This window comes from Mercenaria mercenaria, chromosome 1 (assembly GCF_021730395.1).
Source record: "Mercenaria mercenaria strain notata chromosome 1, MADL_Memer_1, whole genome shotgun sequence".
Classification (NCBI taxonomy): domain Eukaryota; kingdom Metazoa; phylum Mollusca; class Bivalvia; order Venerida; family Veneridae; genus Mercenaria; species Mercenaria mercenaria.
The window spans coordinates 57,328,099-57,341,085 of NC_069361.1; the positions used below are offsets into that span (position 1 = coordinate 57,328,099).

At 35.9% G+C, this 12,987-nt stretch overlaps 1 protein-coding gene across 1 annotated transcript in view; it reads left to right on the forward strand.

Annotated features, from left to right (window-relative positions):
• Positions 1-12,713, forward strand: part of LOC123536589 (ATP-binding cassette sub-family B member 10, mitochondrial-like) — a 28,739-nt gene extending 16,026 nt beyond the window's left edge. The window contains exons 8-13 of the mRNA XM_045319910.2: positions 2,177-2,383; positions 2,668-2,747; positions 3,058-3,238; positions 6,873-6,916; positions 9,579-9,613; positions 10,377-12,713. Of these exons, the coding sequence (XP_045175845.2) occupies positions 2,177-2,383; positions 2,668-2,747; positions 3,058-3,238; positions 6,873-6,916; positions 9,579-9,613; positions 10,377-10,605 (776 nt within the window). The 3' untranslated portion in view covers positions 10,606-12,713. The remainder of the gene's footprint in view (positions 1-2,176; positions 2,384-2,667; positions 2,748-3,057; positions 3,239-6,872; positions 6,917-9,578; positions 9,614-10,376) is intronic.
• Positions 12,714-12,987: the final 274 nt, after the last annotated feature.

Below are 12,987 nucleotides of genomic sequence, written 5' to 3' on the forward strand. Positions count from 1 at the left end.
ATTACATAATATTATCATACTTGTAATACAAGTAAAAAACTAAAAAAAAAGTACGGTAATACTAAATTTACTTTTTTTCTGGCATTGTGAGGCACACCTATTAAAAGTATAGAAAATGAAGTTATTTGAAAGTATTTTGAGTAGAGTTAAAGGATTTGATGAATCACTTAAATTATGTTCTTAAAGATTGTATCTTAAATGTTGACATGCCTGTAGATTATGACAGCACTTGATCTACCAATTATTGCCCAGCATGTGGCCATTTCACAACCACTAGGTTTTATCATTGTCCCTTGCTTTGCTTGGAGGCAGATATGATTTTTGACAATATTCCTACAATGAGGTTATAAATTACAAGTGCAACAAAATGATCGTTTCTTAGTACCCGCTAATGGGAATGGATTGAAACTTCACTCAATTGTTCACTGTTATGGTTGTACATGCAGTGCACAGGTTCCATAACTCTACTTTGTATTTTTTACAAAATTATGCCCCTTTCTTGACTTAGTAGTTTTTGGTTTAAGTTTTTATATGCAAGTTTGAATTTCAGTACCCACTAATGGGAATGGATTGAAACTTCACACATTTGTTCACTGTGATGATCTGACATGCAATGCACAGGTTCCATAACTCTACTTTTCATTTTTACAGAATTATGCACCTTTTCGACTTTTATATTCATTGAATTGACAAGGCTTGAATAGTCGAGCGTTGCTGTCATCTGAAGCTCTTGTTCTTTATGGAAGGAATGAAAATTTTTTTCTTTAGAAAAAACACATGAAAATTTGCACGGGCTCAGGTAATGAAAAGTATGATTTGATGTTGAATTTGATGCAGATACTTTCTTCAGTCAGCAGTTTTAATCATTTAGTTTACATAGGATGCATACAAATTTTAGGTTATTATACCCCCACCAAACATGTTTTGGGGGAGCTATTTTGATGAAAGAAATGTTAATAAATCACAAAAATTATGATACTAATTAAAGATCGAGAATTATCTTTAACCGAGATCAAACTGTGAACAACATAATTTACACGAGGTGACACGTTAATTGCCGGTAATTACTGGCTGTTTGATCGTGACAAAAAGACTATCACACCTTTTGTTATTGGTTTGAATTGAGAAGCTCATGTCATTTTGAAAGATACCATTCCGAAATATTGAATTAGCTGCTGTTTATTTATTCAAAATAGTTAATTAAAAAGGTAAAACAACAAATAAAACAATATTTTACTGGTTTTATTTTCGAGAAAACAAAAATCGATAGTACCGCGAGATCGATGCTGCTCTCCGCCGCGGAAATAAAATTTATTACCGATGTCGATGTAAACTCTACTTTCGTTTTCCATCCACCTCAAAATTGATCAAAAATGTTTTTTTCCCAGGATTTTGGGCCAAAATCGGGGGTGTGCATTATACACGGGTGCCCATTATACATGGGTATCTACGGTACCTCATCCGTCATCCTGGGCACATATACTAGTATTACTTATATGTGCCACGGAAGCCCAGGATGAAGTACTCCAAAGACAAGTAAAAAAAAATTTTTAAGTATTAAGTTTTTTTACGTTTTTATATTATTCTAAGTATTTTTGAAATTTCTTATGGTTGCCATTCTTCTGTGACAAGACTGTATTGTGGAGGTATAAACCACTCTATGACAGTTCTAGTTCAAAATAGAGATATACTGTAGGGTCGTAAGTTGGATTTCTAATATTGGAAAAGGAAATATGGGTGGAATTGATTACATGTAGCCGAAGTCTTAGAACAATATGTTTCTACTCTAGAAGATACTGTGAAATCATCTAACATTGTTGGCATGAAATTCCATGTTTGGAGCCAAAATGGGAATTTCATGGTGTTTTAGATTCATGGATTTCAACTTTTTAATGCAGAATTAATGGGAGTTTTTGTTTTTACTAGGGATTTTATTTTGTGTATTGATGCAACCATGAAATTCAAAGAAATTAATCCCAAACAAATATTAAGGATTTCACAGTATTTAGATTTCTTTGAAATACCTTCATACATTAAAAAAAGTGGAAAGTTTTCTCTTAATAAAAGTATTGATTTTTCAGTTTTTATTTGTTAATAGTTATACTTCTGCATTTTCAATTGAAAATTTGCATTACTATTGATATGTCAAATTCGGTAATTTGTAGTATATCTATAGGTGGTCTTGTGCCAGCAGCACCTGTTCAAGGTCAGATAGAGTTTCGTGATGTCAGTTTTAACTACCCAACCAGGGAAGATGCAGTGGTTCTCTCAGGTTTGAACCTCAGCATGCCTGCAGGTACTGTTACCGCTGTTGTGGGGTCCAGTGGCTCAGGGAAGTCCACCATCGGTAGCCTACTTCTCAGATTTTATGATCCTGATACTGGTAAGCAAATCAAGTCAAGTCAAGTCAAGCAGTAAGGTTTTTACAGTTTTTTTTTACAATTTACTTGTATATTTGTAGTTGGTGTAAAGTCATTCTTCGCATGATGTTTAGTCATATATAGCAGGCTACCTGTAGCCATACAGTCTGACATATCAAGCATTTTTCATACAGGCCTTGTAACTTTTTGCAAGGTCCTTTACAGAATTTCAGAAATGTTCAAAAACTTCCATACATTCCAAAATTGGTGGAGTGTGGTTGAATTGAAATGATGTTGTCATTTTCAGGTGCTTTATTTTTGGATGGGCAGGATATAAAGGATATTGACCCAGGGTGGCTGAGAAATCAGATTGGAGTGGTTAGTCAGGTACATAGATTGTTTGTATGTAATGTGTAGTGTGGCGATTTAAATTGTTGTAAATATATTGTTTGATATTTGCATAATGACGTATTGACAGAATTAAACCTCTTTGTATTTATAATATTTTGTATAACTTTTTGTATAAACCAGGAAGCAGCCTGATTGATAAGTTCAGTAATAGATTACCAGTGAAGTAGCCTCTGTTACCAGTACATTGGAAACATAGGAGATGATACTATGCAAATGATTGAAGATGTTGCCCACCAAGCATAGGCTTATAATTATTTTCACTTATTCTTTTTTTTCTACAAACCAGGAACCAGCCTTATTCTCATGTTCAATAGCAGATAACATTAAATATGGAGCCAGTGATCCGGCCTCAGTCACCACTGAAATGATTGAAGATGCTGCGCGACAGGCAAATGCTTACATGTTTATAAAAAACTTCCCACAGCAATTTGATACACTAGTTGGAGAGAGGGGGCTAATGTTGTCAGGTAATGTAAAGCTTCCCTAGTATAAATTTGCTTACATAAACCTGTAATATTTTTAAAGAAAAAAACTTGATTCTTCATTTAAAATTTAGCATTTTTTCTTCTTTATTCGCAGTGATGTCGTCTGGTTCTTTATAAGATTAACATTGATTTTCAAAATAAAGTTGAATGTTTGTTAATTTGATGTAATGTAATAAATTCAGCATAACTTATTCAGTAGACTAGACAGTCTGACCAAATGAACACCACTGCTCCAAACATTTCTAATGTTACTAACAAGCCCAAAACTTTTCAGTGACAGGCATTATTTGTTGAATGAGATATCACTATAGAAAGATTATTATCTACATCCCATGCGATATCCACTAAATATTTGACTGTTGTGTGTGGTTCTCTTTTGTAGTGCGCCACAATAACATTTTGATACTATGATGTATTAATTGTGACATACAGTGATTTTGGTGCATAATAACACATAGTTTCAGTCTTATTTGATTAAAGCCCCAACTTTTACTACCCTGGCAGTAAGTTTTGTAGGAGGAGCCTATCAAATAACAACGCTACTCTAGGCTGTCTGTCAGCTAAAAATAGCTCACTTTCAATGATTCACAAGCAAATGTAAACAATGGTCAGTTGAAGAAGAAATATGAAATTACATGTTTTGATGATTACAAATTATTATTATACATATTTTGTGCATCCATATTTGGGCACAACTGTTGGCCTTACGAGGGTCCTGCAAAAAGTTCTGTTATTGGGTTTGGATTTCTTAAGTGCTATGTTTTATCAGAATTATTTCATTACATTTTGTAACATTTTTACCCAATCACCAAATGCAGATAAATAGTCTTCTTTTGGCATCTGTTTGAGACACTGATAAATGGCACTGCCAAGAGAACTTATAGACATATGTCTTCCCAGAAAGCATTTTCTTAAGCCTTGGAGATAAAAAAAAAGTCACAGGGATTAGGGTCAGGTGAATAAGGCAGATGGTTAACAACTTCCACCTTTTCAGAAACCAACAAAGACTTAACAACCTCGCACTTTGTCATGTATAAGATGGACTCCTGACCATCATTTCCTTGGACGTTTCTTATGTAAAACTTTTTCACTTTCTTCAGTACAGAGTTTTTGTAGTATTGTCCAGTGACTCTATGACCAGACGGACAAGGCACTTGAATGACTGGTCTACTAGAATTGAAGAAAATTGCGTACAACATCTTTTTCGAACTTGTCGTTCTCTTGGCAATACAGGGGCGTTTTGATCTTTTCACTTTAATTGCTTATTATCAGCCCTTCTCAGTGGCTCAAACATGTGCACCCAGGTTTCGTCACCTGTTAGCAAGTTAGAAATAACCCATCACAGCCTTTGTATGTTTTCAAAAGTTCTCAGGCACATTTAAGGCATTGATATATCTCACACCACCCTCCCCCCATCCCCCCACCACCACTGGGGGAGACATATTGTTTTTTGCCCTGTCCGTCCTTCCGTCCTCCGTCACACTTCATTTCCGATCAATGACTTGAGAACCATTTGACCTAGAACCTTCAAACTTCATAGGGTGGCAGGGTGTATGGAGTAGACAATACTATTGTTTTTGGGGTCACTCTTTCAAAGGTCATGGTCACAAGGGCCTGAACATGGAAAACCATTACCAATCAATAACTTGTGAACCACTTGACCAAGAATGTTGAAACTTCGTACTAGGATGATTGGACATGCAAAGTAGATGACTCCTAATGATTTTGGAGTCACTCTATTAAAGGTCAAAGGTCACAGGAGCCTGAACATGGAAAACCATTTCCATTCAATAACTTGAGAACCACTTAACCAAGAATGTTGAAACTTGGTAGGGTGATTGGACATGCAGAGTAGATGACCCCTATTGATTTTGGGGTCACTATTAAGGTCAGGGTTGCAGCGGACAGAACATGGAAATGCATTTCTGGTCAATAATTTGAGAAATATTTGACCTAGAACCTTCAAACATCATAGGGAGTAGATGACCAGATTGTTTTTAGGGTCACTTTAACAAAGTTCAGGGTCACAGGGACCATTCTGTCCATCACATTTCATTTTCCATCAATAACTGGAGAACCATTTGACCTACAGCCTTCAAACTTTAAAGGGTGACCCCTATTATTTTTGCAGTTACTAGATCAAAGGTCACAGGGGCCTGAACATGGAAAACCGTTTCTGATCAATAACTTCGGAACCACTTGACCAAGAATGTTGAAACTTCATAGGATGATTAAACATGTAGAGAGACGACTTGATCAAAAGTCAAGGTCACAGGGATCAGAACATGGAAAACAGTCTCCGATCAATAACTTGAGAACCATTTGACCCAGAACCTTCAAACTTCATAGGATGATAGGACTTAAAGAGTAGATGACCTTTATCGTATTTGGGGTCACTTTAGGTAAGGTCAAGGTCACAGGGGCCTGAATATAGAAAGCTCTTTCCAATCAGTAACTTGAGAACCACTGGACCCAGAATGTTGAAACTTAATAGGATGATTGGACATGTAGAGTAGATGACCCCTACTGATTTTGGGGTCACTCAGTCAAAGGTCAAGGTCACAGGGGCCTGAACATGGTTTCCAATTCATAACTTGAGAACCACTAGGCCCAGAATGTTGAAACTTTGTGGGATGATAGGACATGCCAAGTAGATGCAGCCAACCATCAGTGTCTCTTTGACTTTCGCTCCTGTCCCCTATAAACTTCTTGCCTATATGACTATGCATTGGGGGAGATATGCGCTTTTCTACAAAAGCATCCTCTAGTTTCTTTTTCTTCACAGTGAGCAAATGAGGTACCCACCTAGCGCAAACCTTTCTCAGGTCCAAAGGCTTTTTCAGAATTGTTTGCACACTGCCTTCTGATATGCCAATACAACTGGCTATAACTTTCGCCGACAATCGCGCATCCAGCTTTTACAGCAGTGATGTTTGCCTTGGTTCAGAGGTTTTAGGCCTACCAGAATGGGTATCATCTTTGACAGATAATTTCCCAGCTTTAAAAGCTTTAACCCACCTAAAAAATGTGCGCATTGAAATGGCCTGAGGTCCATATATACCACACAATTCATTAAATATATCTGCTTTGAATCTATATCAAGCCTAATGCGGCATTTAATATAGCTACGAATTTCAGTCTTTTCATCCATTTTACAATATGACAAGTGAATTGGTCAGTGTATATGACTGCATGTATTACGATTTGAAATAACTCGGTCACTTAAAAAGCAATTTGCACAAAATAAATGGATATCATTAGCTATTGGACACACTATTCAAATGCAATGAAGCGTTTTGAAAAATACCTGGGATAAAACTACGGAAGCCCATTAGTGACAGAACTTTTTGCAGGACCCTTGTATGCTCCTTATAAGCAATGAGTATGAAATAATATCTGAAATTATGATTGTAACATTTGAGGTTACTAATATCTAATAGGGGCTCGTGTCTCTATCACTCATGCTTTCAGACATTCACACTAAGCACCAGCAACTGTGCCAGGTAAACCAGAGATTAAACTAAAGTTTAGTATAATTTTCCTTTATCCTACTTGAAATGGTAAATTTCTTTTATTGTTAGCTTTATTTGCTCATTCATGACATTGCTGTTTACAGGAGGACAGAAACAAAGGATAGCTTTAGCTAGAGCAATCATCAAGGTATATATAATTACATTCAATATCACTGTATTTTCAGTTTTAAAAACTGTGTTTACTTGTACCTTGGCATTTATGGCAAGCCAATTGTCCAATAATTACGTGAACCCTAGTTCACGATCGAAAAACCAGGATTAACGATTGATAAACTAGGTTATTCGAACGTAAAACTAGGTTTTTCAAATACTAACCTATATTTTCAAGCGAAAACATAAGATGACACCGTGAACCATAGTTCACGCTCGTAGATGTAGGTTCATGATTGTAATCCCCAGTTCACAGTCGTAAACATAGGTTCACGTTCATAAACTGTGGTTTACGAGCATGAACCGGGGTTTACGAGCGTAAACATAGGATAACGACCGTAAACATAGGATAACGAACGAAACTTATAGTTCAATCGATAAAACCTAGTTTGTCAAACGTAAACCATGGTTTACGGTCGATATATTAGGATTATAGAATCAACAATGAATTTCGGGCGTGAACATGGGTTTATGGCCATGAACCTATGTTTTACGGCCGTGAACTATAGTTTACGGACCTGAACCTATATTTTTGAGCGTGATCCTATATTTTCGAGTGTGAACTTGGGTTTACGAGCGTGAACTTAGGTTTACGTTCGATAAACCAAGTTTTTCAAATACTAACCTATTTTTTCGATCGAAAACATAGGATAACGTCGTAAACCATAGTTCAGGCTTGTAAACTTAGGTTCACGTTCATAAACCCAAGTTTACGATATAAACATAGGATAACGACCGAAATTCATAGTTCAATCGAGAAACCATGGTTTACGATTGATATACTAGGATTATGAAATCAACTATCAATTTAGGCCGTAAACCTATGTTTACGGTCGTGAACCTATATTTACGAGCGTGAACCTAGGTTTATGGCCGTGAACTACAGTTTACCTTCGTAAAACCGTGTTTATCGATTTGTAACTATATGGCAAGCCAATTGTCCAATAATTACTTGAACCCTAGTTCACGGTCGAAAAACTAGGATTGACGATCGATAATCTAGGTTTTTCGGACGTAAAACTAGGTTTTTCGAATACTAACCTATATTTTCAAGCGAAAACATAGGATAACGCCGTGAATCATAGTTCACGCTCGTTAATGTAGTTTCAAGATTGTAAACCCCCAGTTCACAGTCGTAAACATAGGTTCACATTCATAAACTATGGTTTATGAGCATGAACCGGGGTTTACGAGCGTAAACATAGGATAACGACCGTAAACATAGGATAACGAACGAAACTTATAGTTCAATCGAGAAACCTAGTTTATCAAACGTAAACCATGGTTTACGGTTGATATATTAGGATTATAGAATCAACAATGAATTTCGGGCGTGAACATGGGTTTATGGCCATGAACCTATGTTTACGACCATGAACCATAGTTTACGGACCTGAACCTTTATTTTCGAGCGTGAACCTATGTTTATGAATGTGAACTTGGGTTTACGAGCGTGAACTTAGGTTTATGTTCGATAAACCAGGTTTTTCAAACGTAAAACCAGATTTTTCAAATACTAACCTATTTTTTCAAGCGAAAACATAGGATAACGTCGTAAACCATAGTTCACGCTCGTAAACATATTTGTTTGTTTGTTTTGTTGGATTTAACGTCGCACCGACACAGGATAGGTCATATGGCGACTTTCCAGCTTTAATGGTGGAGGAAGACCCCAGGTGCCCCTCCGTGCATTATTCCAACACGAGCGGGCACCTGGGTAGAACCACCGACTCGTAAACATAGGTTCACTTTCGTAAACACAAGTTTACGGTTGTAAACATAGGATAAGGACCGAAATTCATAGTCCAATCGAGAAACCTAGTTTATCGAACGTAAACCTGGGTTCACGAGCGTAAACTATGGTCTACGCCCGGTATCTGATGTTTTCATTCGAAAATATAGGTTAGTATTTGAAAAACTTAGTTTTACGTTCGAAAAACCTAGTTTTTCGACCGTAAACCAGGGTTCACGTAATTATTGGACAATTGGCTTGCCATAGGCATTGATACAAATATTGCTTTCCATTTCTTTGCAATGGAAGTCTAAAAGCCAATATGTGATGACATAAAATAGACTGCAGCAGAAAAAATGTTTGTATGAAAATTTAGTTGATGTTTGAGTTGTCTACAGAAAAAGAATAAGGCAGTAATTTATTAGTAAATGTTATATTTCAATAAAGAATCTAAATTTTCATGTAATTGTACATCCCTTAAACATTATTAGCCTGCCAGGTTATGAAACTGAGTCTGAAGAACAGTCTAAAAACTGCTGTATCTAATTGGCTGATTATGAGCTCAGTATTATAAACCTTAATGCCTTAACCAAGGGATCAAGGTGAGGTGTAAATAAAGGCAATGATATTGATGCTGGAGATAGGAGAATGAGCCCTGTTATATTTGTTAAGGTCATATTTTCAAGATTGAGGTTGCATTACTTGTTTGTCTGATTTTGTTCTCTGTTCCAGATCTGTTATTTTTTGCAATAAATGTTTTTCATATTAAATTTCATATAATGTGTCATAGCATATATTCAAGGTCAAAAGCGTAATGTTATGTGGGTTTCTACGTAAAGATATATGTAAATCCCACTTTGTACATGCTGCAGTTGAAATAAACATTTAATACTGACAATATTTTCAGAATCCAAGAATTTTACTGCTTGATGAGGCTACAAGGTATGTCAACATATTGCTGCTTAAAATTTATAACATCAACTCTGTCCTAACTTTAAGTAAAAATTATTGTATTAGATCTATATACTCCTTTGACATATTTGGATGGTTTAATTTAATGTTTTAGGCAGAATACATGTGTTTTTATTTTTTTATATGTAAAATATTTCTTCAGGTTAGAGTTTTTGATGTACATAAGGTTAGTATTACATGTATATAGTTTTACTATGAATGAGGCTGGTACAGGCAAGTTCAAGCTGGATTATATCTGAACTTACCAGTAGCAAAAATCACTATAATTTCATTAATTAATTATTGACTGTATGGAAATTAAACAAAAAAGAAAAACGTTAGGTCTTTCTGAGCATGTTCATCTAGTGTATGGATATTTTTTTATATGGGGGTTGAATACAATACTGTCGTAAGTCCTTCTTTATTAAATAGGAGTTACGACAGTATTGCATTCAACCCTCGAATTTTAATTTATTTTATTATTATAATTACATTGTACAGTTGACAAACATTGTTTAGCTCTGTTGATTAGTTTTTATGCCCAAAGTACCAAATACCAGGGAGTTATAAACTTTTTTAACTATCTGTCTATCTGTCATTTTGCCATTCCATTCATCAATTGCACTTTCTTGTGTACTCATCTCCTACAATTTTCATCCATTTCAAACGAAACCTTGTGTACAACTACACCATGAAGTGGACATGTGTATTTAATCTGGACTTCTAAAATGTATAATTTTCTTTCTGATTAAAGTGCACTTGATTCTGAGAGTGAATACTATGTGAAGGAAGCATTGAACAGACTGATGGTTGGTCGGACTGTGATAACCATAGCACATAGACTATCTACAATCAAAACTGCTGATCAAATTGCAGTGCTGGACCAGGGGCGTGTTCTTGAACTTGGTACTTATGAACAGCTCACTGCAGTTGATGATGGTATTTTCAAAAAACTGGTAGAAAAGCAGACTATAATGTCTTGATGTTGAGAAAGATAAGACAAGATAAGGGCATTCTACAACTGCATTTTGACTTGGAAAATCATTCCATTATTTTTATTACTTGTGTCAAGATTCATTTATGGTTGTAGTATCATGTTTGTTTACATGACAGGTAGGGTGAGGTTGGAGTGAAAAACTTAAATATTTTTCCTACAGTCTTTCAGTTATGTAATGGCCATTTATTAACCTAACCAGCATGCTAGATTTTGTGTTGTTAAATAATTGACAACATTCCCACTTGAGTCAGAGGTAGAAGGATTTAGTTTATTTATCAAATCATCATTTAGAACAGACATCACCAGGGAATCCAAGTCGCGACCTTTCCATGCATAATTGTGTGCTGTACTTCAGAGTTGTCATCCCTCATATGGGTTCTGAAACTAGGTCACCCGCTCAGATCAAAGGAAAAGCTTGTTAACACTCTAGAGGCCATATTTATGACCCTATCTTCATGAAACTTGGTAAGAATGTTTATCTTGATGATTCCTAGGCCAAGTTTAAAAGGTGAGCTATATAGGGTCATCATGACCCTCTTGTTTAATCTTTAATATTAGTGTATGTTAGGTTACTTTAAGAGTAAAAGAAGTATAGATACTTCATTCTGCAGTAGTTAGCAGATTTTAATGCACTCGCCTTCCCCCCCCCCCCCCCCACACACACACTTCAAAGAAGAGAGGTTATATTGTTTTGCTCATTGTCCTGCAAGTCAGTCAGTCTGTCAGTAGACCATTTGGTGTCCGATCAATAACTAGAGAATGCTTGGTCCTACAGTGGTCGTACTTCATAGGATAATTGCCTTTGGTCATTAGTTGACCTTATATGGGTCATTGTGGCACAGGTCATGGTTACAAAGACCTTGAGACTGAAAACAGTTTCCCCTCAATAACTATAGAAAGCTTTGGTCTACAATCATAGAACATCACCTGATGGTTGCCTGTGGTCTGTAGATTATTCCTATTTTTGGGGTGAGTAGGTCACGGTCACAGTGACATCTAGATTGAAAATGGTTTCTGTTAAATAGCTAGAGAATGCTTGGATCAACAAGGTCAAGACTTCATAGGATCATTGCCCGTTGTCAGTAGATAACCCCTTTTCCTATTTTTGATCAGTAAGTCAAAGGTCAAGATAACTGACCTATAGACTGAAAAAGGTTTCTACTCAGTGACTATAGAATGCTTGGTCCTACAATGGTCCAACTTAATAGAATGATTGCCTGTGGCCAGTAGATAACCCCTAACTTTTTGAAGTCAGTAGGTCAAAGGTCAAGGTCAGTGTTACCTCTATACTGAAAATGTTGTCCACTTAATAACTCAAGAAAATTTGTACGTACTGATTTTTATGCCCTTGATATATATTGTTTCGCTCATTGTAGGTTGGTCTTTCAGTCAGTAGACCAATTCAGTTGATGTCCAGTCAGTAGCTAGAGAATATTTGGCCTCACAATGTTCAAACTTGTGATTCCCTGTGGCCAGTAGATGATCCCTATTGTTTTGGGGCTAGTATGGTAAATGGTCATGATCACAGTGACATTGAGACTGAAAATGGTTTCTTTTCAAAAACCAAAGAATGTTTTGGCCTACACTCCTCAAACTTCATTATGATCGGATGATTACCTGTGGTTAATACATGAACCCTCATGATTTTTGGGGCAGTAGACCAAAGGTAAAGGTCAAGGTGGCCACAAGACTGAAAATAGTTTAATTATTATAGTTAATTATGATCTATGAAAATAATTGCCATAAAATTTACCTTAGAATGAACATATATAGCATAAATATTCCTTGAATAGAGAAAATCAAATTATTTGTCTTTCATTTCTACATTTGTACATGTATCAGTTGCTTTCTTGTATGACTTATCTGTCATTATAGTTCATGGGTAACGATAAATTTTATTTTAGTTACAACTAAATTATTTATGTGCGTTAATTTTGCAAAAGCCAGACATATTTCCACAAAGCAAAATTAACAGTTTGTACAGTTTGCAAATTACTGCCAAATTGTTCCTTGCAATATGACAACATTTTGTTTTATGTGTACAAATTTATGATATAGTCTTGCTGAACCATAAATAAAATGGCAAGATTTCAACTTGTTTTGACGTTTTTTAGCTCACCTGAGCCAAATGCTCAAGGTGAGCTTTCATGACCGCTTGATGTGCGTTGTCCGTTGTCCGTCCGTCCGTCAACATTTTCTAAGAAAATCTTCTTCAAAACAACTGGGCAGATTTACACCAAACTTAACAGGAATGATCCTTGGGTGGCCCCCTTTCAAAATTGCCCAAAGAATTAAAATCCAATCAGAACTGTGGTTGCCATGGCAACCAAAAAGAAAATCTTTAAAAATCTTCACAGAAATTGTCAGC